The sequence below is a fragment of the Neovison vison genome, chromosome 1 (genome assembly GCF_020171115.1).
Source record: "Neovison vison isolate M4711 chromosome 1, ASM_NN_V1, whole genome shotgun sequence".
Lineage (NCBI taxonomy): Eukaryota > Metazoa > Chordata > Mammalia > Carnivora > Mustelidae > Neogale > Neogale vison.
This window is the reverse complement of record NC_058091.1, coordinates 30,374,773-30,397,888: the sequence shown is the minus strand read 5'-3', so window position 1 is coordinate 30,397,888 and position 23,116 is coordinate 30,374,773. Positions and strand designations below refer to the sequence as shown.

Here is a 23,116-nt window from a genome sequence, read left to right as displayed (position 1 = left end):
TTGGTCTAAGAGTAATATGGGAATAAAAAATGAGCTTTGGTTTTTACAAAGATCAGTCTAGTAACAGTGAAGAAGTTAAATAGGAAAGGAAGGCTGAGGCAATAGGCTACTATAGTAATCAGACAACATGTTAAAAGTCTAAATTAAAGTAAATAAGACAGAAAGAGTGAATTTAAGAATGGGGAAAAGCAGACTCAATGGAACATGACATCTGACTACAAAAAGAGAAAAGAATCTAGTATTTCCATCATGTTTCTATTTCAGAATTTGGGTCTAGCCTATCTTCACCATGAATGAATCATGGGATTCAGTTAACCTTTATGGGTTCTGTTAATTTACATAGTAAGTGAAAGGAATAGAACAATGTTCTCTGATGTCCCTTACCAGCTTAAAATACCCATTATAATGACTAGTCAGTATACATGGTCTTAAATAAGTACCTTCTACTAATATATTCAAGTAAAATGTAAGTGATTGTTGTTCTTTCTTTATTCTTTTGCTCTACCTCTTTATACCAAATTAGCTGTGTGAAAGAGCAATATAAGAAATCATAAAAACATTTTTCCCAAGTGACTAACTTTTCCAAAACTGCTAATTTTAATTATACTTCCATTATCAGCATTACTGTCATTCAGAAAGCATGGCTGACTACTAGGCAACTATTAGTATCAATAAAGTTAATAATTACTCAACTTAAAACAGGATTAAAAAGTAGATACGATAGAGCATCTCCCTAAATCCAACCCTAAGGTTTCTCTGTCATGAAAATATTCTTTTGAGATATTACATCTCAAAATAATCAATCCTTAAAAACATCAATGAATAGAATAGTCCCTGAGCATGAATCAGATGTTTTGCCAACAGGCAAAACTCCTAGGATTACATTTAATGACTGATACTTAAAGCAATGATTTCTGACTTGTCAGAGATACTTCAGGGAAGAAGTCCAAAGGGTACCTTATTTCTTAAAAAATCTTAATTTCCATGTAATTTAAATAAAGAAATAATTTAGTCACGGGACTGAATAAACTCAACATTTTAATACTTTTTTGCTAAGTATTTGGCGTTATCTTTAAAACTGAACTAAAGAAGAAGATAGACACTTTCCACAGTTTTTGAAAAAGTATTTTAGTCAGATCACAACCATCCCTGCAATGGCCCCAACATCTTAGAAATGAAAACAGTGAAGTCCAGAAAGGTTAAGATCCTAGTCAAGTTGATGTTGGTAAACTGGAGACTGCATTTGCACTACAATTTTCCAATGAATCTAACTACTTCTATATTTTTTAAATATTATGCCAAATGCTATCACAAATCTCATCAAAGTGCACTTCATTTCCCCTAGACTTAAACAAACAAACAAACAAAATCCCTTACTTAATAAAGCACTTGAAGTTCAGAAGATAATGTATACATGACATCCACTTTGTACTTTCACAACTTAAAACAATGAGGACATTAAATTTAAATATTATATTACAAACCAATGATAATTAAATAATATATCAAAGTCAAAATATTTGAAGAATAAATATAAAGACTTGCTTATCATAAATAAGTATATGAGAGATAATAGGAAAACCCTTCCCAAAGTTTGTGTAAGGAAGAGCACTGCCAACCAGCATACGACAAAGAATCTAAATTTTCCGTCTACCAAGAAATCAGCAGAGAAAACTTTTTCATTTATTTATCAAGTGAATCCTAGGGCTTGAAACATGCCAAACACTATTCTAAGCACCCAGCTTGAAGCATTGAACAAAAAAAATAAGATCCTATCCTCATGAAAGTTACATCCTAGCAGCAAAACACAGGCAATAAACAAACAAGGAAAATATCAGATAATGATACACGTTAAGGAGAAAAATGCTACTGAGGTTATAAGACAAAAGCATGACTGGGTAACAACTCAAGACTGGATGGTCCGTCAGGACCTCACTACGGAAGAAAGTTTTTGGCTAAGTTCAAAATAACAAGAAAGGATCTACCCACTCTAAGAGTAGGACAGAAGGACATTCTCAACAGAGGGAATAACATGTATAAAGACCTGCACTAACTGGGATTGAGGATGTGAGAAAAGGCCAGTGTCTCATGAAGCAAACTGGTGAGGACAAGGATGACTTGAGGTCAGAAGAAACGTGGAGGCCAGATCTCACAGGACCTGAATATCAGCATGAAGTTTTTGGGTACAAACCTGAATCTGGAAAATTTAGATCTATAGTAGTGTTAACTACGCTTTTTTAGTTATCAGAGTCTAGAAAGAGGATGAATCTCAATGAACAAACTCAGATGTTTTACCAAAAAACTACTTGTTTTATTTTGGTTTTGTTTTTAACTTCGGGAAAGTAAATTAATATGTGGTATCACAAACTCTAATTATAATTTCTTTCAAATATAATCAATTGATGAGAATATTAGTGTGCAAAAGGAACTGAAGCAAAATTTAGCTTTAGTGCTGCCCCTCACTCTGTGCTGGCGGGCCTCTATAAGAAATTGATCCCCGTGGCTTTTAAGGTTCCTTCAAGCTACATTAAAATTATCATTTACTCTCTCCTTATTTCAACCATAATAGTGGTTTTCAAACTCTAAATTCTTATGAACCATGATTAATTGTATAATAAGTACTAATTTAATTCTACTTCATGACTCTATCCTGAGCCCCTAGATAGGTTAAGACTATCTTTTATAGTTATAAATACTTGTCTGGAAACTTGAGCCTTTCCCTATATAGTATATAGTTTAAAAGGAATCTATTTTCAAACCCTAGTGAACAAAATAAAACAGAACAAAACAAAACAAAACTATACCTATCTGTTTTGCAGCCTGCAATATATCATTTAAGTCTTCATATACACTTTGCATTTCACTCTTGTCCAGATTTTCATTCAAAAATTTTACTATCTTCTTCCACATCACATCCAAATCTACAATTTGTTCATGAAGTTTAGACCGCTTCACCTGAAACAGCATAATACAGTGACACTGGTTAATGGTCTCCTCAAAGCCATCACTTACCACATATATTTTGCATTACATTACACAACATGGCACCACCCACAAGAATTCAAAATTGCTTTGTAACTAAGCTCCCAGAAGGAGCTTTATTGAAGTGTGATTTAAAAAAATCTTGTCTGTTTAAAAAAACTTTATTTTTTATAGTTTTGATCACAATGAATTTTCATTATGCAATTATTTTCATACAGCAAAGGAAAAAGGAACAAAGGAAAAAGTCCAACATCCTGGGGTGCTTACTATTCTCTCATTTATATTGTTGGCTATAACTCAAGATAAAAAGTTACATTAAGGGGCACCTGAGTGGCTCACTGTGTTAAGCCTCTGCCTTCGGCTCAGGTCATGATCCCAGGGTCTTGGGATGGAGCCCCACATTGGGCTCTCTGTTCAGCGGGAAGCCTGCTCCCCTGCCCCCCAACTCTCTCTCTGCTTGCCTCTCTGCCTACTTGTGATCTCTGTCTGTCAAATAGGTGTGGAGCCCAACATGGCACTCAATCCCAGGACCCTGAGATCACAACCTGAGTAGAAACAAAGAGATGGATGCTTAACAGACTGCACCATTCAGGTACCACTGTTTAAGAGTCTTTTTCTTCCTCTCCTTCTGCCCTACCCCCATCCCCTCCTCCCTCTCTCTTTCTTAAAAAAAAAAAGCAGATAGAAAATAACAAAATAAAGCTCATTAGATCTGCCACTTTCTTTCCTCAGGAAAAAAAGAAGTATCTAAAAGTCTGTAAGAATAAATGAAATGACATGGTATATATTTCCAAATTTTAAAATCTCCTATTGTATTTCTAATATAAAGTAACTTTTAAAAGGGGCTTTGGTTAGATGAGAGAAAACAATTCAAGTTTAAGATAGTAATATAAATTAACTGTATAGACTATACCTTTATTTTTATTGCCATGAAAATGCAAACCAGCTCCCACTATAAAGAATGCGAACTGTTTTCTGTAGCAAAACTGTATCACTGTTAGATGAAAACTCTATCTAAAGACTGCAAACAAATCTCTTCCTACTATCAATCTTCAAATGAAGACATTAATTCTAAAAACGGCCTAAGGACTCTGAATAATAAAATTCCAACCTATTAGAAAACAATATTAATATTCTACAACAGAGTCAAAGAGTCATCAAAATAACTATTTTTTTTTTTTTTAAACAACACAGGGTCAATTCCTTCATATATATATTATATAGCTCACATGTTCATAAATACATTTAATACACTTTCAGGCCTATAAAGTCCACAAGTCATTATAAGGACCAGACAGAAGTCAATTATGAGATAAGCCACTGATTTTAAGACATTAATATTCATATTTTCCATGTTATGGTAAAGACATTATTTCTGTCCATTTGATAAAAGTTTTACCAGAGACCCATAAACTTACTCAGATGTTCCAGAGTTAAATGACTGGATTAAATTATAAAACTAACTGTGGCAGATATCTTAGCAACAAAAGTTAACAAAGAATTTACTATCATGGTTCTGATTATTCTCTTTGACATACAGTCCTAAGTGCTTAAGATAAGTATGCTCATAGGAAACATCATTACCCATTCCCCTTCTTGGTATCACACCAAACAAAATAAAACTTACCATTTTAAGTACAAAGACCTGAGAAAAAGAGTGTCAATTATCTGCTCACATTGTACATTTAGATAATGTTTTTCATCTGAAAAGTTTACCTTTAAGTCAGCCACTTCTTCATTATAATTATCTTGCTTGGTGACATTTGAAAAGGAGCGCAAAGCTCCTGTGAGACGTGGTAAAGCCATCTATTATTCAATCAGTGATCCATACAAGGAGAAACCTGAAATTGAAACAAAACAAAATGGTATTTATTTGTTGGGAGGAAGATGGAGAAGTAATCAAAGTCAACAAATTGACCTGTACAAGAGAAAAGAAAAACCAATTAGTTAAAACGCAATGCTGAAAAGTTCTCCTGAAACATTTTTAACCCAAGAAGTTTTTTTTTTTTTTTAAAGATTTTATTTATTTTTTGACAGAGAGAAATCACAAGTAGACCGAGAGGCAGACAGAGAGAGAGAGAGAGAGGGAAGCAGGCTCCCTGCTGAGCAGAGAGCCCGATGCGGGACTCGATCCCAGGACCCTGAGATCATGACCCGAGCCGAAGGCAGCAGCTTTACCCACTGAGCCACCCAGGCGCCCCCCCAAGAAGTTTTTTTAATAACTACACTGGCTATGGCTAAAGGAAAAAGAAACACAAAAACACCTGTTTGTGGGTACTACCACGACATCCCTTCAAAATGAGTTTTACAGATTTCCAAGGACTCCAATACTCTACAACCAATGCCAGTCACACTGAAAGATAGGAAAGCATTTTCCCATCTTTTCTTCAATTTTGTTTTATGCTCACTGATTTCATCTCACATTATTCCTTGCTTTCACAGTCTCACTGGCTTTTTCTTTTCTTGAAGTATCAAGCATGTTTCTATCTAAATGCATTTGCATTAATGGTTCCCTCTGTTTGAAATTCTCTTCTGATGTTCATTTAACAGACTCCTTGACACAAGACACCTTCTGAGATGGGACTTTCTTGACTATTCAATCTAAGAAAGAATAGCTATCGACTTCCTATCTCTCAAAGCACAGAATTTCAATTCTCCTTATACTAATTAATATGACCTTCTCCTATTTGTTTACTTGTTGTCTTGCTTCTTAACCAAAAAAAGACCTTTATTTACTGGTCTGTCCTAACAAATGGAATAGTCTGGGAATACTCTGTGTACTCGGTAATTATCTGTAAAATAGTAAAAGAAAAAAAATGGGAGAAAGGGAGATAATGGTAACAGAGAGACTGAAGAACAGAAGGAAAAAATTAAAGCAGCTGGGGAAGGAGAGCACTCCCAGGAAAATAAAGAAGTCAGATGATCTGATCTCCCTGTTTATATGCTGACAACTAAACAACTAAACCTTCTGCAAACAGACTAATAATACTGACTATGAGGGGAGTCTTTATCTATGAAACACTGTTGGAGGGTCATCCTGGGTTAAGATTGCTTATTATAACAAAACTATAATCTATAGGTTCATAAGGCATGCATGGCTCCCTGCAGAATGTCACAAAAGGTATTTAAGTCTCTAGGACAGTTCTCAGGGATGATTCTGCCTCACATAGGACAGTCGGCAATATCTGGCGACATTCTGAGTTATCACAAGTTATCACAACTGGAGAGTGGGGAGTATGACTAGCTTCTGTCAGAGAGGCCAGTGATGCTGCTCAACATCCTACAATGCACAGGCCAGTCTCCCCACAACAAAGAATTATCCAGTCCAAAATGTAAATAATGCAGAGCTTATGAAATCCCACTCCAGAGTCTGAAATAAAGATGTTTTATAGTCCAGAAACTTCCTACAGTGTGAAATGTTCCACAAACCTCAATTAAGAGAACTCATTGATTATTTTGGGTCAAAGAACATATGTTCAATGTGGGAAGGAAAAGAACCAGGGGGACCATATAGAATATTTCAGACCATGACCTGATTCTGCTCTTCTTCTTTATTGTTTATATCCTTGAAAGTTATTACAAAGCTTAATACTTAAAAAAAATCTCTGAGTCCTATATTAGAATAATTATAAACAAAATAACTGAAATGTTTAACAAAATAAGAGAGAATTTAACAACGAATAATAATAAAAAATGACCTGGCAAATTTGAAAATATGACTTTTAGAAATAAATATATTTATTAAATTTAAAAACAATCAGTAAGGGTGAAAGAATAGGAGAAAACTAGTGACCTGAAATAAAGATCTGAAGAAGTAACCCAGTATGCTGTCATAAATAAACAAATTAGAGATTAAGAGAGACGAAGAGGAAGAAGTCCAAATATATGAATATTCACAATAATTAAACTTAACATGCAAAAGATCAACAGAATTACTAAATGGCACACAAGTGAACATCAGAGTTACACCTAAAACATAAGACAAAGAAGCTTGGATTGAATAAGATCTTCCTGTAAGTTATAACCAAAAGTAGCTGGTGGCTTTACCAAAATTTATCAAATCAGACAAAACAGACTTTAAAACAAAAGGTATTATAAAGGATTAAAAAAATCCTCCCTACATAATAATAAAAATTACATTTCACTAAGAAAATATAAAAATTTTCAATTTGCATGCCCTGATGAAAGAGCCTCAAAATAAATTCAAACAGAACACCAGAAAAAGTCACAAGTGCAACATCAAAGTGAAAGTTCAATATTTCACTATTGAGAGGTCAAACCAACGCCCTAAAAAATTCAGTAAAGTTATATAGGGGACTTGAGCAGTGAAACCAGTAAGTTTAATTTAATGAACATATACAGAAATCTATACCTAATGATGAGAAAATATATACTCTTCACGAGTACATGTTTAATGAAGTAGTCTAGGCCATAAAGCAAATTTCAACAAATTTCAAAGAATAAGTACCACACAGAACAGGGTCAACAAACTTTTTCTGGGGAAAGAGAGAATAAATATGTTAGATATGGGAGACCACAGGCAGACTTTGTCACATATTTTGGGATGTGTTTTTGCTTTTGTTTTAAACAACACTTCAAAAGTATAAAACTATTATTGGGCTCTGAGGGACCAAATTAGTTTGCTGACTCCTGATACAGATTCTATTTTCTGAGCAAAATACAATAGACTAGAAATCAGAAACAACAAAAATAAAGTAAAAAAAAAAAAAAAAAAACACAAATGATTGCATTCCAAATCAATAAGAAAATGGTATGAAAATGTCTGGGGGGGAGATAAGATTTGGATGCCCTATATCACACCGAAGAATTTTAATCAGAAAAGTAAAATGACCTAATTTGCAAATAAACACCCTACCTAGCTGACTTTAAATTTCAACTACTCATTGGGAGTGAATTTAGGAGAGTATTTCTGAAAACAAAATGACTCATGGAATCACATCTGGATTTTTCTAATACTGGGTAAATACTGTCTGGAGCATATGGAAGAAGAAATGAAAGCAGGGGTAAATAGCACAGAACGGATTCTCAAATCTTAGTATGTATCAGTTACCCAGCTAAAACTAATAAGCCCCTGCCTCTACTTCTCATCCCCAATTTTGACTCAGTAGATTAAATGGCATTGAGATGAGGCATAAGAATTTTACATTTCCAACAAGTTCAGGTCAAGGACCACACTTTGAAAACAATTGTTTTAGAGATATTATCTTTCATTCTTCTTTTTTTTTTTATTATCTTTCATTCTTAAATCACATTCAATTTTGTCTCAAATCAACAGGGATCAAGGAGTTTCCACCTACTAAGAATTTAGTGACCTGAGCTTAATTTTAAGTGCACAACCTGTTTTCTAGGAGCCTTTCTCAACCATGGTCTGTGAGAGAATCAAGTCTTAACTGAAAGTGACTTGAGTGACTTTTTTCTCAATACTCCCAAGGATGGAACATATAGTTACTATTTTCCATGTGGAGAAGTAAGGGTCACAACAATGTCTTTGGGCACTGAGGTTTAAATTCTCTGTCCAGATTAAGAGACTATCAAGATAGGCATTCTATTCATAATGATTGACATTAACCCAGAAGTTTAAAGATCTTGACAGAAAACTGAATATAATCTGCCTCAGAATGTGCCTTTTACCACATAAATTAGTATTTTCAAAACGCAACATCATAACAAGAGACATACACTACATAGAATATTCCGCTACATGGAATACTCTGTCTCAGTTATGTTTTATGAATAAAACGGGTATTTGGAACCACTACTTCCATCATTTTGACATAACCCACTATAATCTCCTGAATCCCCTGTTCTTCTCTAAAAACAGTAGGGCATGAGAATAAAGATGGATGAAGTCTAATTCACAAGCCTAACAAACCCTAACAAACCAGATAATACGCCCAGTCTCTAAGAAGAGATCTAACAGCATGGCCTGCTAATGAGGCGCACTGTTGTCACGATCTACATTAGATGTTAGATGTTGTCACATCTAATAGGAAACTTTAAAACTCCCTAAGGTCTCATCAAAATGACCAATATGAACTATAGTTGTCAAGAAAACTAAGTAACCCATACTACTTGATTTTCTGATTTGTTTTCTGTTTTCTTCCTCAGGTTGAACACTAACACTTCAAAAATGTAATAGCTCATTTGTTCATGATCACCTCTAAATCATTTATTGACAAATAGTTGAGTTTCTTTGATTTACAAAGAACAGTTTTAGATACTGGGTATAAATAAGATTTACAGAATTCTGTTCTTCAAAACTCACTGTAGTTTTTACCAGTAAAAAAGATTACTAAACTTAAGGATACCTAAATGCACAAAAGTCAAAATGAGAAACAAATTTTACATCTTGGTTATTTATTTAATTAGCAAATATCTATATATGACCAGTTATACATTAGACACATTGTGAGGCTCTAAAAGATTTAAAAAAAATTGGAGTTATGACCACACTTACTCTGAATAACAAGCTTACAGTATGGTTAAGAAGAGTTACAATAATTATGCAGCTATAACTGTAGGAAGACAGAGGTGGAACATCTAAGAGAATGGGAGGAAGGTAGATAAGGACTGAAGTTGAGATTTACAGGGCTTGAATGAATGCTTAGTAGAGAAGAAAAGGTAAGGGCATGAAGGAGAAAACTAAATAATGTACATTTGGAGACTCATGTAATAAGAATAAAGATGTGAGCAGAGACTCAACACCATGTTTCAATTTAAACACTTTTTATCCTGACAACCCGAGTCACTGAAAAAAATTAACATACCATAGAAAAATTACTCAGATTTAAGTTTGGTGAACAGATTAAATGTGGGTCAAACTGGAGACCAGCAAATCAGTTGTAAAGTTATTTATTACAGTAAACCAGATGTAAGATAAAGAGGGTGGAATTAAGGCAAGAAAAAGCAGAGAAGATGAATTTGAGATACTTACAATTGAAAAGAGAGAGAATGGGTAGGATATGCTGTGAAGATGAAGGGGAAAGGAGAAGGACACCCAAATTTGTTATTCAGGAGAGGCAGAATAGTGGCATATATATGTAATAGATGCCATACAGGAAGAGGAAAGATGACTGAATAATTCTGCTTTGGAAAGTTTTGATCATGTGCCATCAAGTAAGATAAACACCAGTTTTGGATTCCTTATCAAAGGTCTGGGCTAGAAATAGAGAATTTAGAGTTATGACTTCAGGGCAGTTAAAACCATGAGTGAATACACTGCTTTAAGTCAAATATAAATAAACCTGTGGACTTTCTCCCGAAGGAAACAGACATACACATATATAAATATTTTATAATTCATTTCAGAAGCCACATGAATACCATGAAACCCATCCACATGAACTCCTAAAAACCTCTTCAGAGTAGACAGTAGAGGGCCAAGAATAGAGTCAAGGGCCAAGAAACAGCAGTTATAATATGAAGAAAGTGTTACCACAAGAGAACAGAATGTTACAACTGCTGTTGCAGAGTTCACAGTATTTGGCCACTCCTGGGTCTTAGGTGAGTTTAGCACACATACTTGAAAAAAAAACTGGGGGAGAAAGCAAATTTCGGTGGGTTGAAGAATAAATGAAAGGGAGAAAATAAGGAAATAAAATGGGTACAAGCTATTTTTTCAAGGAATCTGGCAGAGAAGAGGAGAAAGGCAAGAAATAGTAAAATACATTGGGTCAACAGTTTTTCAAAATATAGGAGAGAGCTGAGCACAATTCAATAATCAGGGGAGAAGAAAGGGAGTAGAGAGAGAGGGAAACAGTAGAGAGAGAGGGACACACTGAATAATCAGAACATTATGACTAAGGGACTACTCCCTTAGTCCTAATAGTCACTCCTATTCACTCATAGGAGTGAATGAGAATAAAAGCATGAGGTAGAGATAAGACTGCTAGAAGAAGAGCAGGGAGGGATGGATGCCTGGAGGTACAGATACAATTGTAACATGGTGAAGCATTGAACAGGGAGAGAAAAAGGTAGTGAAAGGGAATTTCTACCAAAATCTTTGAGATCTGCTAAAACAATTCAAAAGACAACGAGAAAATAATTTTTGAAGACAGAAGCAAAAGTCTGATTTCACCACCAACGATAATTTAGGAAACTGATTAAGAAACCAGTAAAAATTTTTTCAGGTAGCATTGAATACTCAGTTTTTACTGGGAAAACACAAATTTAGCGTGGCAACAATCTGGCAAAAGAACAAAGATTGGTATGATCCAGTACTGAGGTTTTATAACATAGCAAGTAAGACAGTGGAGTCTAAATGATGAGACCAAGCTCTGATTTGAGGTCCAAACCAAAGGAAATGATGTTCAAGTTGGAGGTCTTAAAGACACATCATGGGGCCCTGCATGGCTTAGAGCGTTAAGTGTCTGCCTTTGGCTCAGGTCATGATTCTGGTGTCCTGGGATGCAGTCCCACATCCTGCTATCTGCTTTGCAGAGGGCCTGCTTCCCACTCTCCCTCTGCCTGCTGCTCCCCTTTTGCACTTTCTCTCTGTCAAAAGAATGAATGGAATCTTAAAAAAAAAAAAAAAAAAAGATACATCATAATGTTCATGGTGAAAATTTCTGGTTTATAAGACTACAATTAATACATTTTAAGATAATGTAGCTATCCTATGTAGCAGTTACCTCAGTAATTTTTATTACATATTTAGTATGACCTACTAAATGGTAAATGAATAAATGAAAAAATCTTTTAATAATAAATTTAACACCTTAGCATATAATTCATAAAAGACTAAAACCCAAAAGACTATTTTTATTGGCCAGCAGTAGCCACCTGTGATTATCTGAATGAATCTTCAGAATGTTGATTGGATATAAGTACAGATAAAAAAGAAAAGGTCTTGAAGTACTTAATGGTCCTTTTAAACATTCAATTTAGGGAAGAAAAAAATCTGAATGGAATATGTTTCCCTTTGTGAAATGATATTGACCAACAACCAGTGGACTAGAATTCTAGTACACATTATTCTGAAATACCACATAGCAAGTTTTTCTAAAAGGGGTCTGACTGCTTGACCTAACTTTAGGAAAATATAGTTACTGTATTTTTCATTATAAACAAATAACAGCCACACTATATTTCCTAACGAATGTAAAGTCACCAATTAACTCTTGGCAATCATGGATAGTAGAAAATTACTGGCAGGAAAAGTCAAAGTAATATAATGTAGGCGAGGGATAAAAACACTGGACTAACGGGAGTAGGCTGTGAAAGGAGTAAAATTAGAATTTAAGATTTCAATACTTAAAATAGAATTATATGCCAACAAACCAGATCTTGAAAAATAAACTGGAATATTTATATTTTACTTCTAAAAAGTAAGTTGTAAAAGAGTTAATTAAATCAAGATTTGAATTTAGAAAACACCAGCCTTCATAGACACATTACATATATAATCCTCTAGTATGCCATTTCAAAGGGGGGTAATTTCTAAAGAATAAATTCTTTAGAATTCTAAAGAAGATTTTTGCCTTTTATTCCGACCTTGTACATTACTGCCATCAGTTAGTTAATACAGTAGAGTCATATCAGAGGCACATTTACCTATTTGAATCAGCCAAATAAAGTTATAGACAGACAGAAACAGTAATACTGGAGTTTCTGCCACTATTTAATAACTGACTACTTGCTCCAGAGTGAATGGAAGATGAGCAATAAAACTATCATGCTCCCTTCATGTGTGAATCACTATATGCATCTCAAACTGTGAGCATCCTGCTGCACTGCAATGTTTAAAACTATGTTCCCTTAAAAAAAAAAAAAATAGGGCATCTGGGTGGCACAGTAGGTTGAGTTTTGGACTCCTGATTTTTGTGAGATCAAGCCTGGCCTCTGGCTCCACACTCGGCTTAGAGTTTGCTTAAGATTCTCTCCCTCTGTCCCCCGCTGCTTCCGCACACTCTCTCACTCTCTCAAAATAAATAAATAAAATCTTTTAAATATATATATACACACACATCATGGCCATTAAACACAAGCCAACTTTTGACCTGGTTCATTTGAAGAAACTGATCATTTTCCAAGTCTGGAAAAAAGACACAACTGCATACAACATACTAAGACAGTGTGTTTTGACAAACTTGTGTCCAGCTGAAGGATTTTCAAGGGCAATTTTTAACTATTCATAATTTCCACCCAAGAAGTTCACTTAATATCCTAACTCATTCCTAAGCAAGAAGCAACTGCTCTTCAACAGTTTCCAGTCAAATTAGAAAACACATTTGGAGCCTCAACAACACAGAAAGCAAGGGTAATATAAATAATACATAAATATACACTTTTTATATAAATAACATATCTAATGGTTTATTAAAAATGAAATTTATATAAGGTTCATACTCTTTAATTTACTTCCCCCAACTATTTACTTATATTAAACCTAGGTTTCCCGCTCTAGGAAGAATAGACCTAATTAGGCTCATAACTCTAAACCAAAGTTTTCATATTATAAAAGACCCCCATAATTATATTAATTTTACTTTTTAAGGATAAAGAACTCTTTTCTTTAAATGCCCTTGGAAAAACAAGTATCTAAAAAATTATATCAGCTCCAGTTAAGAACAAGAAGCGTAGTCAGAAAGTATTTCACAAACCCCAAACAAGTTCACTTATTACTCCTAGAGAACACATGGAACAGATACACAACGTACTAGGAGTGTCTATCTTAACTCTCTTCACACTAGTCCAGTTGAAGAAAAGTCCTGGGCCAGGTTATCTGAGAAAGGCAGAATTCTAATTCTACCCCAACCTATGGGCTTCTGGAAGACCCAAAAAATGTCTATCTGTTCCTTAATAAAACCTGAATTCACCAAACCAAAACTCTAATGATTCTCAAGCCTTAGCTATTCAGAGAGAAAGAGTGTTCCTGACCTTACACTGGTTCTTCTGTATTACAACTTTATGGAGCACCACTACCTTCCTGAATATGAGCTCCTTTAGGAATTCTGACTCAAATTTTACACCCAAACAAACAGGATTATCCACTCTTAATCAAAAAAAAAAAAAAAAAAATTATCAAAGGGTATGATGACCTTAATCTTTACTTCTTATTGTTTTGTGCATAGCAGAGGAAATTCTTAAATAGCCCTAACACTGACATTATATAAAAGAAGTTGGCACACACTCGCTACCCCTTTTTCTCAAGTAGAGAGAAACATTAAAATGAGGACTCCAATGAATTTATGTGGTAAACAAAAAATAAAAAACAGAAAACTAAATTACTACTCACTAGACATTATGAATGCCTCCCTATGTACAAATACATGGAGAGTTAAAAATTCTGTTATGTTACTACACTGCATTTAATATATATGCTTTATTTATTATTTCTGAAAAAAATGTATTGACATGGCCATTATTTAACATTCATGTGTGAACTGGTTTAATATTATGAAAACTTAACTATTGATTAAAAAAAAAAAAAAAGAGTGCTTTCTTTTGCTTTCTGTGATATCAGTCAGAAATATGCCCTGACAAATAAAGGTCCACCAGAATGTCTTTTCTGTGTCTTGTCCTGAGACGAACCATCATCTTCTTATGAGACTTTATCCTCTGCTACTCACAGCTTCCTAAACTAAAAAAAAAAGTTTGAAAGGATCAGGACTGTTAGTTGTCATTCTTTTATATTCTTTCTAGGCCACTTTTCTTAGCAATAAATTATATATTCTACAATTGAGAGGAAAAACAAGTTTTGAAAATGATACTCTTCACCTTTTTAAAATCTAATTACTGAAAGAAACGTCATGTTTCAAAAAGCATTACAAACATATTTTTAAAATTAACTTTCTCTAATGTCTTAAAAATTAGAGCAAGTAACCTTAAACTTTTAAATAATAATACAGACATTTCTCTAAAGATTGTTGGTTAACAATTTTTGCAGTGAAGATACCAGGAAAATCATATCTGTTGACTTAATAAAAATGGTATCTGTATAGATTGAACAATGATGTTTTTCAATGTTTTATAAAAATTTCCATATAAGTATAGACCATAAAATAACTGATTACTGGATGTTGCTTTCCGATCATAAATATACTTTAAAAGAGCTATTTGTACTTAAGTCATCAAATTTATGCACTCTTTCCCACATTAGTGACTTCTAAATAGGTGAACACACCAGTCATCCTACTTTAAGCCTTCTCTTTACCAAGTCAATCAATCCCATTTCTTTCCATCAACTCCCTCATTATGCCTTGGTTTACATCCTGTAAATTGCAGTATTTTTCAAAAGAGAAAGATCTGAAGCAAATATGGCAAAAATTAAAACTTCTTAAATCTTGTTAAATTATTTTCTGAAATCTCCCATATTCTTGAAATATTTCATAATTAAAAGTTTTAATTAAGTTTCAATAAATACAGAGGCTAATAAGAGAGAGAGCAGTTTTAAAGCAACAAACTGAATGGCAAATCACTGGTTCTGAAACTACTACCTAAAAATTATCAGGTTAATGAGAGACTGAACATCTGAACATGGAGCATCTGGGTGCTTGTTTAATGTTCCCACACACATTGTGCCTCAATGCCTTTTAAGGAAATAGTTCATAATAGGTCACCAAATTTTTGAAATATGTACCAACTTTTTAAAAGGTTAAAGGGGAAAAATGAACACAAAGTAAAAGATCAGACAAGCCCATCACAGTAGCACACCTTGAAACACCAGCTCACTGGGGTGAAAAAGTAAACTTCAAGGTGGTAATCTAACCAAGAAAGACTAAAACTTGATCAATTTTCACAATCATCTGACAAAGATGTTAAAGTGTTTTTTTATCCCACTTTTTATTCAGCACCAATAAAAAATATATTGCATCTGGTGAAAACACTTTCTATCCCTTCACCAGTTCATTCAAGAAAAATTTACTCAGTGGGGATACATGATAAAATTGCTGACATGAAACTGTCCCCTCTCTCTTTATTAGTAATATTTTCTCCTCTAATGGATCATCTCCAAAGCCTAAAAATATGGTATAAGGGCTCTCATGTTTAAAAACCCCTACTGACTCCACAGCCCTCTTCAATTAACATCTTACTTTTTCAGCTTCTCTTCAATAAAAATTCCATTCTGGTCAGGCTTTTACCTCCACTGTTCATCAAAAGAGCTATCAGTGTCACAAATAACCTCAACATTGCCAAATTCAACATTACTTCTCAGTCCTTGTTTAATTCCTGTCAGTTTTTGACCTAGTCCTTCTAGAAACAGTTGCTTCCCTTTGCACCTATGACACCAGTATCTCATTTTTTTCTCCAACACTGGCACTTTTTTCTCCTGTTGATTCCTCCTCATCCTCCTATCCTTTAAGCATTGCTGTGCGCCAAGATCAGACCTCAGACCCCTCCTTTAGCTACACTTGTTTCTTAGGTGATTCCATTCAGTCTCAAGGCTTTAAGTATCAGTTATACACTAATTCCAAATTCTTATCTCCATGCTGCACATCTCATCTGTATTCCAGATTTGTATACCCGTTACCTCTTTCACATCTCCACTTGCATGTCTAATAGTCAACTCAAACTTAAGAATAACAAAATTGATCTCCCACTGCAAATCTCCTGTGGTCTACTTCCCTTTAATGAATCACAACTCCATTCTGACTATTGCTAAGGCCAAAAATAAACTTGGAGTTCTGCTTTACTCATCAGCAAATTCTCCCAATTCTACCTTCAAAATATATTCAGAATCTGACCACTTCTGACTGTCACTCTCTCTTCCCTAGATTATTAGAATTGCCTATCTAGTCTCCCTGTTTTCATCCTTACTAACAATATAGTTTCCACACACAAACAAGAATAATTCTTCCCCCAAACAGGTAACATTTGTGGCTCTACTCTGCTCAAAAACCTTTAAAGGTTTCCCATACCTCTGAGTAAACTTCAAAAGGCTTAAAGAACTTGGCTTTCTCTTACTTGGCTTTCTCCTTTAACTTTCCTCCTTGCTCGTACTGGGACATCCATATTGCCCTTTCTTCTAGTGCTATAACTATACCAAGCAGATCTCCCTATATGAACACTTTTCTCAAACATGCCACATGGGTAGCTCCTTCATTTCCTCAGGTCTTTGCTCAAATGTCTCTTTACCAGAGAAGGCTTCTCTGAACAGCACCCCCTTCCCTGATCCTTCTCTTGCATTCAACTCACTTTATTTCATGACACTTATCAAATGACATGTTTTCTGTGCTTTTTATCAGTTTCATCTAATAGAATATGAGCCAGATGAGGGTGAAAATTTTGCTTTGTTCATTGTAGTATCCACATCATCTAAAATAAAACAGTATTTTGGGCCTAGTAGGTTCTCAATAAGTATTTGTATAATGGCCAGGTAGACCGACTGAAAAGATAAAAGGAGTTCAAAATGGCCACAAAAAAGAGGCAGTATTTACAGGTCTGGATATACACACACACACATATAAAAAATATGTATTTTTTAATGTTTACATCATCTTCATTTCAAAACCTCAAAAATACCCCCCCAACACGTAAGTTAATTTAATCATTTGATTAATTTATTTTAGTCCTTAAGGAGATGTTTTACAAACTAATACGTTTTCCAAACACAAAAGAAATAAAAATCTAATGTGATTTTCTCAACTCATGATGCCACTCTTCTCAAAGAACTCAAGAACTTGTACATGCAGAAATTTAATCCTGAAGTTAATATTTGGGTGTTTTCTAAATTTCAGGCTAATATAATAGAAAACAAAAAGCAATGGTAAAATTTGACAGTTGCTAGAAAACCTAGAGTAGGAGTGGGCTCAGAAGGAAAACCACAGTAGAAGAATGTAAGAACAGATTCCACTCACCTGTTACTTCTTAACTAGCATTTCTATTATATCCAATAAATACAAAGAGAAGAGCTCTGAAAAATGAGTTCAATCATTTTTCAAACTCCCTAATAACTATTTTTCCCCCCAAGCTAATGGCCAAAATCAATAACTTAGGATATCAACTTTTTCACTTTTTAAATCAATGACAAAGCTCCTTTACTCACTTCAGACTGACCAGGCTGCATTCACAGGTACTTTTCCTTGATTCAAGTCAATTCAAAGTCTCACAAAGCCAGCATTTTGACTAGCACCTCAGGACTGTAGTAGTGTATGCCTTGCTTTTCCCTACTACCTTGCATGGTTCTTGGCCTATACCAAGAAACTCAATAAATATTTGTTCAATGATCTGTGACTCTTTCTAAAAGTGATCTTTAGGCTATTCCTTGTTTCCCCACCCCCAGAGTGCAGACAGTGCTAATATTTTGCAAAGTTTCCTTCACTCCTTAAAGAATGCTCATAAAAACAGTTTAAGGAGTCCCCCGGTGTTAAAAGTCCTGCTTAAATCAGGTCTATTTTAGAAAATGCATGCACACTGGGAAAAAATGCACTGAGATTATTTTTACAAAATGAGTATCATCCTCATATTAAGTTCTTCTTATAAATCATATATGTCAGGTTTTATAATTAAGTTTCTTAAATCAAGATGAAGGTATATTTATTTCTATTGATGTTTAAAAGTAGAATTTAACATTTTTAGATTGTTTTATCTGATTAGCCTGTTGGGCACATATTGACTTTCAAGAAAGTAAGTAAAATAATTTTTTTAAAAAAGACAAATAGAACCCTCCAACAAAGGGATGTCCATGTGGTTTTCTGTCTTTGGACATGTAAGAATTGGAAGCAAAGAAACGTTGACTTGAAGACGACTGGGGTCAGCCTTCTCCCTGCAGGCTCAAGATCAACCATCCCAGAATGGAAAAAAAAAGAAGAAAAGAAATAAAGAAAAAAAATTGTTTCATTAGTAAGAATTTTATTGGAATGGAATGTTTTCCTTTATCAAATTTGCATGCCATGCTTCCAAGCTACACACAACTGAGTAACTTTCTAGTCACTAACTTAATTTCAAAATGACCTAGCAAAGTCTTTAAAAATGCTGGGAAACTGGGGCAACTGGGTGGCATAGTCAGTAAAGCGTGTGACTCTTGGTTTTGGCTCAGGTCATGATCTCAGGGTCCCGAGATGGAGGCCTGAGATGGAGGCCCAGCCTACTTGGGATTCTCTCTCCCTTTCCCTCTGTCCTTCTCTATTCCCCCCACCCCCTATGCCACATCCACTCTCTCTTTAAAATAAATTCAAAAAATAAATAAAAACAAAAATGGTGGGAAACGTTACCAACCTCCTCTCTGACTACTCCATAATCCTGAGATAATTCCCTCCTTTTGAAGCTCTAATAGACCAGAATAGAGGCTTCTGAATTCATATCGTTTAGTTACAAGTTCTCCAATATAAATTGGTTGCATTGGGATCACTGGGGAGTTGTTTGAACATAGACGTTTCTAGACACCACCCGCAGAAATTTTGATTCAGTACGTTTAAAAATTTCTGGTTTAGTTATTTTTTTTTAAAGATTTTATTTATTGGGGCGCCTGGGGGGCTCAGTGGGTTAAGCCGCTGCCTTCGGCTCAGGTCATGATCTCGGGATCCTGGGATCAAGTACCGCATCGGGCTCCCTGCTCGGCAGGGAGCCTGCTTCCCTTCCTCTCTCTCTGCCTGCCTCTCTGCCTGCTTGTGATCTCTCACTGTCAAATAAATAAATAAAATCTTTAAAAAAAAAAAAAATATTTATTTATTTATTTGACACAGAGAGAGAGATCACAAGGAGGCAGAGAGGCAGGCTGAGGGAGTAGAAGGGAAGCAGGCTCCCTGCCTAGCAGAGAGCCCAATGTGGGGCTCCATCTCAGGACCCTGGGCTCATGACCTGAGCCCAAGGCAGAGGCTTTAACCGACTGAGCCACCCAGGTGCCCCTCTGGTTTAATTATTAAACAAGTAGGTATGAACTTTCCCACCTTCAAATATAAATATTTCTTAGCAATGATTTTATTGAAACATATACTGAGAATACTTACTGCTACCTGTAAATTTATTACATATTACTAGCTTTAAAATTATGTGTCTTCCAAATTCCACCCTTATTTTCCACATCAGTTCAAACCTTTGATAATGAATTTCCTAACAATTCTCTTTGAAGAACAGATCATAGAATTAGAGGAAGATAAGCACCAAACTCCAAAACCAGATAAAATAAGATTCTACCTTAATTTACAAAGGTCCCCAGGAGTTAGTCTATTCAAGTAACAATGAGGACAGGCAAAATGACATAATATGAAAGTAAAAAAAAAAAAAAAAAAGAATGAGAACTGAATTCAGATGTCCATTTTTGTTTGATGATAAAAAATCAGCTAACTTTTCTGGGTATCAAATTTCTGATCCATAAAATAAAGAGGAGTTTCAAAATTATATATTTTTTTAAAGATTTATTTATTTATTTGAGAGAAAGAGAGAGAGAATACAAACTGGGGGAGCAGCAGAGGGAAAGGGAGAAGCAGGCTCTCTACTGAACAGGGAACCCAATGTGGGGCTCAATTCCAGCTCCCTTGGGATCATGACCTGAGCTGAAGACAGAGGTTTAGCTGACTGAGCTACCAAGGTGCCCCTCAAGATGATTTTTAAATGCTCCTTTCAGGTTGAATGATCTGATTAAATCAGAGTATTCAAAGATGGATTAAACTGTATTAAATCTAAATAACAGAGTTTCAGAAACCTGTTGTCTTATTTCTGAAACCTGTCTTATTTCTGAAACCTGTAACCTGCTGTTACAGCTAACAGCAGGAAAATGAAACTGAACACAAACATTCTCAAACATACTTGCTCATATACATGCAAATTGGAGGACTTAAATGAGATATTATATGGTAAATGAATGAACATTTACATAGTCTACTATGAGGGAGGCATTACACTAGGCAAAAGATGTAAGAAATAAGACCCAGTAACTACTTTAAAAAACTTGACAGTATAACGTAGGAAAAAGACACATAATGCCTACCTTCTCACAAGTACTAAATACATTAAGATACCTTATTCTTCCTCCTTGGTAATTATGCACTTTTTCTTTCCATAAATGTTTGTTAAAATTTCAACTTAAGGTAGTTATCTCCTCAGAGTTGAAAATTGTACCACATTATATAAAGATATACTTTGCACTTCAAGGGCTTATGCTAACTACCTCCCTTATTTACTTGTCAATAAGTACCATACATATTTCTGATGAATATGCTTTGTGCATATAATTCTTATGAATTACAAGTTATTAACACATAGAAGATCCAATGAGACCAATGTAAAAACGGGAAAAATAAAGTCTTTTTCAGATAGAAACTGATTTCCAATTGTGAACTTTGTATTTAAGCCAACTTTACAGAAAGGAAAAAAAAAAATTATTCTGGGGGCTCCTGGGTGGCTCAGTCAGTTAAGCGGCCGACTCTTAATTCTGGCTCAAGTCATGATCTCAGGGTATTGAGACAGAGCCCCGCATTGGGCTCCCCACCCAGTGGGGAGTGTGCTTGAGATTCTCTCTCTTCTTCTCCCAATACCCCTCCCCCAACTTGAGCTCCCTCCCCCTTTCTCTCTCAAATCTTTTAAAAAAATATATTCTTAACTGGCAAAACATTGGCACGTATGCTTTTTGATCAAAGGCAAAATCAAGTCATGCTGTTCAAGAAAAATAATCTGTTCCTTTTTAGGGGCCCATTACATATTATTATTGACAATAACTTACTTTCATGAAAAGCTTCGCTTTGGTCCACTAGAGATCCACGACATGAAGAGGAACCTTAGTGAAGATTCTCTGTTAAAAGGATATGGGACTATAGAAAGTTGCATAAGCACAGACACTGTCTCTCTCTTGATTTTCTAGGCCTAGCACAGTGCCTGACACAGATGAAGATATGAATGAATGAAATGATAAAAGAAAACTGTTCAGCAGGGATCAAGAAGGCTAAACCATGAACAATTATTCATCCAAATAAGATCAGATAGCCTACACTTAATTGGCCTCTCTAAGGAGCGCTTTTCTCATGAGAGACTACTATTATAGTATCATCACAAATAAAAAATATATGCACAGAACCTCAATCCAGATTAGAATCAAAAGCTGAATTCTTAACTTTTCACAACACTCTGAAAATGAGAAAAAAAATTCATCCATGAAACATGAAATCTAGTGATGAAGATACTGGTTATTCAATCCAATCTTACTTAGAGAAAGAAAATATTCTTACTAGCTTGAGTGTACATGTGATAGCATTCATATCAAACTTTTAGCTAACGCTAAAATTACGCTTCTTTTAAACCAAAGAAGAGCAAAATACACAAACACACTGCATTCAATAAATAAATTAACTTATGATATAAAGGCTATTTAATACAACTGCCCCCATACCCACAACACCTGCTTCAAACGCGCACACATCTACTTACTTCAATATGACATTCTAGACTCGGCGATTGCTAAATTCACCCACAATTCACCATGACCAACTCCCTAACCAGACTACTTTTCAGTGTCGGGGTAAAAAAAAAATGTAAAGGAGGCTTTTCTCCCAAAATCTGTGTGAAGAAAACGAAAAAGTTACCATGGCTATTAACAAAACAAACGAAACCTAAAGAAAGCAAACTACCCTCACACAGGAAAGAAAAATCACCCCATTGGGTCACACGTTGTGGCCCAATACCTGGCCAATATGTGGCTTGGGTCGATTTTTCTCATCACTACCCCCACCTACAGATTCCAAGAGTGGGACCAGACTGTCGTAGACCACAGACACGACTTCAGGCCCCGAGAGGGATGACAGCTCTTGGCTTGCCGCCTAGTCCCGAAGGGGCTGTCGGGTCGCGTAGCCCACCCCGAACTCCCTGGCCCGCCATCTACCCCCGGCCGCGGCGCCCCTCCTCCTTCTCCCACCTCCACCTCCTCACCTCTCGGCACCAGCTCACGCGCGTCCCATCACTCGGTCAGCTTCTGCCTTCGAGTCTCCCTCCCTTTCGTTTTCATTTTTACTTCCCACGCCGGGAAGAGAACGGAGGGCAGAGCCGAAGATGCCAGTGGGCGGCTGCACCGCTGTGCCTCCCTCCGCACCCCACCTGGAGCTCGCCGGGGTCGCTCGCAGTCACAGAGTACAGCGCCCCGACCACCACACAGACCTACAAACCCGGCTGGGAGGGAGGGGGCGGAGCGAGCGCGGGCCTACACGTCACCCGACCGCAGCGCCGCCAACGTCGGCACGTCGGC

At 35.6% G+C, this 23,116-nt stretch overlaps 1 protein-coding gene and 1 non-coding gene across 2 annotated transcripts in view; one reads left to right on the top strand and one right to left on the bottom strand.

Annotated features, from left to right (window-relative positions):
• ASCC3 (activating signal cointegrator 1 complex subunit 3) overlaps positions 1 to 23,050 on the bottom strand; it is a 343,681-nt gene extending 320,631 nt beyond the window's left edge. Inside the window, exons 1-3 of the mRNA XM_044245000.1 lie at positions 22,804 to 23,050; positions 4,699 to 4,823; positions 2,805 to 2,955 (exon numbers count right to left, since the gene is read on the bottom strand). Of these exons, the coding sequence (XP_044100935.1) occupies positions 2,805 to 2,955; positions 4,699 to 4,788 (241 nt within the window). The 5' untranslated portion in view covers positions 4,789 to 4,823; positions 22,804 to 23,050. The remainder of the gene's footprint in view (positions 1 to 2,804; positions 2,956 to 4,698; positions 4,824 to 22,803) is intronic.
• Positions 18,608 to 18,740, top strand: LOC122898312. The gene has a single exon (XR_006382979.1). It is a non-coding gene; the product is annotated as a small nucleolar RNA SNORA38 (small nucleolar RNA).
• Positions 23,051 to 23,116: the final 66 nt, after the last annotated feature.